The sequence below is a fragment of the Raphanus sativus genome, chromosome 9, assembly GCF_000801105.2.
Source record: "Raphanus sativus cultivar WK10039 chromosome 9, ASM80110v3, whole genome shotgun sequence".
NCBI lineage: Eukaryota > Viridiplantae > Streptophyta > Magnoliopsida > Brassicales > Brassicaceae > Raphanus > Raphanus sativus.
The window spans coordinates 27,081,585-27,085,238 of record NC_079519.1 but is presented as its reverse complement, the minus strand read 5'-3'; the positions used below and the strand labels follow the sequence as shown (position 1 = coordinate 27,085,238).

The window sequence follows — 3,654 nt, the reverse complement described above, 5'->3', positions numbered from 1 at the left end:
AACTCTCTTTTCAGATTATTGATAACAAACCAACAAGGATACGGTTTGGACTGAAACCACTCCAATCTTTCCTGAATTAAGTTGATTTTATCTTTGGCAATAAAGCGTCTTCTGCGCTTCCAGTTACTCGCCACACTTCTGCACTTGCGAATTTTAAACATCACTGAGCCAGCAGCTTGACGTGATCCCCACGCCTTCTCTACTTCTTTGATGGCATCAGGATGATGGAGGATTCTCTTATCAAATCGGAATTGACCCCTCTGGATGTCCGGCGAAGCTCTAAGGTTGACCCAAACAGGTCGATGGTCAGAACCTCGCTTCTCCAAAAAGGTTTGATTTGAATTTGGAAACCCTGCAAACCATGCTTTGTTCCCAAAGCAACGGTCTAGACAGCATTGAATGAATTTCTTCCATCTCACTCCAGCCCAAGTGAATCTGTTGCCCTTACTTACAAGCTCCTCCATTTCGCATAGACTCAGCATCTGAGAAAATTCTTGGAACGATGATTCAGGACGACGAGGACCACCTATCTTCTCGTCGTTGCTCAAGATCTCATTGAAGTCCCCTATCAAACACCAAGCTTCTTTTCTCCCAAGACCAAGTCTGAGCAGTCTCTCCCAAACAATACTTTTGCCATTGTGAGCAGGTTCTCCATACACCACAGTAAGAAAGAAAGAAGAATCCCCAAATTTAACAAGACAATCAACCAAGTTTTTATCGGAGCTTTTGATACAAAGATTAACTGTTTTCTTCCACAAAATAGCAATGCCACCACTATAACCAACAGGGTTCACAGTGTGCACTCTCTCATAACCTAACCAAACTTGAAGATCAACTACAACATTCCTACATTTTTTTGTTTCCATTAAAATTAAAACCTCCGGAAATTGGTATTGACGCAACTCCCGAAGTCTCTGAATTGTCAAGCCTTGAGGCCGCCCCAAGCCTTGGCAATTCCAGCTCAAAATGCTCATTGGGGATGGGGCAGACCCTCCATTGGGACCGCCTTAAGGCATAACGCCTTGTTGGTTGCAGGAACCACCTCCTTCTCTGTTGAGAAATTCCTTTTCTTAATACTCCCTTCCATCTTCTCTTCACTTTTCTCCTCTGCCGTTACCAAGATCCCTTCTTTCAGTAGATTCTTTTTCTGAAGTCGCACTGATTTAGGAGGTCTTTTCCTTGGAGCAGGTCTCTTCTTAACAGTCCCGGAAGAACAAGGCGCGAAGTTAGACGCCTTGAAAACCGTTGGAAAGTTAGATGCGAGTGAGGCAGTGGTATCAGAGCTGTCCTCAGAATCACAAAGACGCAATTGAGTTGGCAGAGAAAGTCTGGAATGCACAGAGTGTGCTTTGATTGATGCAGCCATAAGCTTGTCAGGGTTACTCTGTATGCTTCTTGAAGTAGCCTCCTTAATGTTCTCAGGATAGTCAAAAACAATGCCCTTTCCTCTGTTCAGGTCATGAATGAAGGTGGGAGGAGCCTCCAAACGCAGAGCCAGCCTCTGAGAGAGAGTGTCATTTTCTGCATCCTTGACTGAACGCTTGATTTTGTCAGCTTTAATCTCAAATGTTTCTCCTGTATCAGCCATCAGGAACCTTCTCATTTCATCCATGACCTCTTTGGCAATCTTTAGCCTTCCAGTAGCAGGGTCTATCCCAACCTGCTCCTCCTGTAGAATGCCATACAGAATGTCCTCTTCCTCCACAATTCTTTTCTTCTTTTCCAAGTTAGCCGTGGCCACCTCTCTTCTCACCTTAGCTTCTTCCTGTCTCTTCCTCACCACAAGCGGGCAGAGATCATTCTCATGATTGAGTCTTTGACAAGTGAAGCATCTCTTCTGAACTCTCTCATAGTTAAAATGGATTACAACTTCCTTTCCTTTCAGCGTGATGGTTCTAGTTCTACGCAGTGGGTTCGCCACGTTGAACTTCACCAAAACCCTAATGAAATCTTGGGTTATAGGTTTCGTGGGATCGAAGGCCACAAGAACCGTCTTCCCCACCAAGTCACCCAATGCCGTTAGGGCTCCAGTGGTATAGCAGTCCACCGGGATGTTGCTTATTTGAACCCAGATAGGGACGTACTGCAGATAATCCTCAGGAGGATTTTCGACCCATCTTTCCAACACTATAGCCCATTCTTCAAATGTGTGAACTCCCCTCTCAAGAGCATCCACCAAGTCGTGTTCATATTTGAAAATGAACTGAAACCTTTCTTGAGAAAGCGCCACCCCTCGAACTCTGCCTTCCTTGAACCACTTTCTAGGCATCTTCATGATGAGCTGAGACATCTTTTGTCGAGTAGGGTTGAGAATCCTTCCAATCAAGCTCAGTTTGTTCTCTTCAGCCGAACTAAAGCCCGGAAGATCTGGCATGACGAAAGGAACTTCCTCTTCATCCAGAGACAGAGCCATTAAGGCCTTATCCATAGCAAGAGACATGATAAAAGTTTATAAACTTCAAAGATCTGCAATAACTTCTCACCAACTTTTTTCCAAGACTTAAAGACTTGAAGAACAGGAGATGAAGAAACAAGAGATGTTTTGAAAAAGTAAGCAGATTATACCCCAAACCCAATGTAAACAGGCGACAATTAAGGCTCAAGTTGTGTTAGAGCCAGCTAAACGCAAATAACAATGCAACTTCTTCTTAATATCCCACAGATAAAAGGATAAACTTAAGCCCACGTGGGGTAGCTAGAGAGGAAAATTCTCCCTCTACTCTCTCTCTTCTCTCGATATATTATTATTTTCAACTTATAAATATATTATTTTCAAACTGATATTGTTTAATATCATTGTATTAATAATAATTTAATAAATTTAATTATTTTTATTCAAATTTTAAATTTATTATCATAAAATAATAAAATAAAACACAAATTTTTAATTTAAAAATAATAATAATTTAAAATAGAACATTTTAAAAAATTGCAGAGAGTGTAATTTTTACGGGACTTAGAGATATATTGATATATATCACATGATTAAAATTAGATTAACATTAGATACATAGAAAATTCTATTTTTAAAAAGAAGATGAAGATCTTATCTGGAATTTTTGGTTTAACTACATTAATAGATTTTTAAATTCAAACAAAACTTGGTACTGTTCTTTTATGATTTAAAAATTTACTTTAAAACAATGTGTTCCTATTCTGTGATTTATATCCAATTCAAATCATATATTATTCAATCCTATAGAAATAAATACATAATATATTTTGTATTGTATTTAAAAGTAATCTTTATTAAAATAAGAACTAAATCCGAGAGATTTTTTTTCGATATGTAAATATTAATTAAAATTCACATATTAGATTTGAATATCAGAAAATGTCCTTTAAAAGCATCTTACAACTGACTCTTTATTTTAGAGTTTGTGAAACCCTATATTTGAAATTTCAAGATATTTTTTTCCAAAAGTAAAACTTCAATTTTTTTTAAACTTCAAACTTAACTTCAAAATTATTTGTAATTTGCTTTATAGTCTTTTTATTTGTCATAATTAATGTAGGTCCATAAAACTTTATAAATAACTAACATATAAAAAACATATTACAACAATATTAATTAATAATATCTAACACAACAACATAAAATTAGTAATATAAATACATAATTAAATATTAAAATACAAGAAAATACGACATTAT

At 37.4% G+C, this 3,654-nt stretch overlaps 1 protein-coding gene across 1 annotated transcript; it reads right to left on the bottom strand.

Annotated features, from left to right (window-relative positions):
* Positions 1-970: 970 nt before the first annotated feature.
* Positions 971-2,440, bottom strand: LOC130500188 (uncharacterized). The gene has a single exon (XM_056994942.1). It carries the CDS (start codon positions 2,438-2,440, stop codon positions 971-973), a length of 1,470 nt encoding a protein of 489 aa, XP_056850922.1.
* Positions 2,441-3,654: the final 1,214 nt, after the last annotated feature.

Coding starts and splice junctions, on each gene's coding strand:
- LOC130500188 (XM_056994942.1), bottom strand. CDS start 2,440: ATGTCTCTTGCTATGGATAAGGCCTTAATGGCTCTGTCTCTGGATGAA.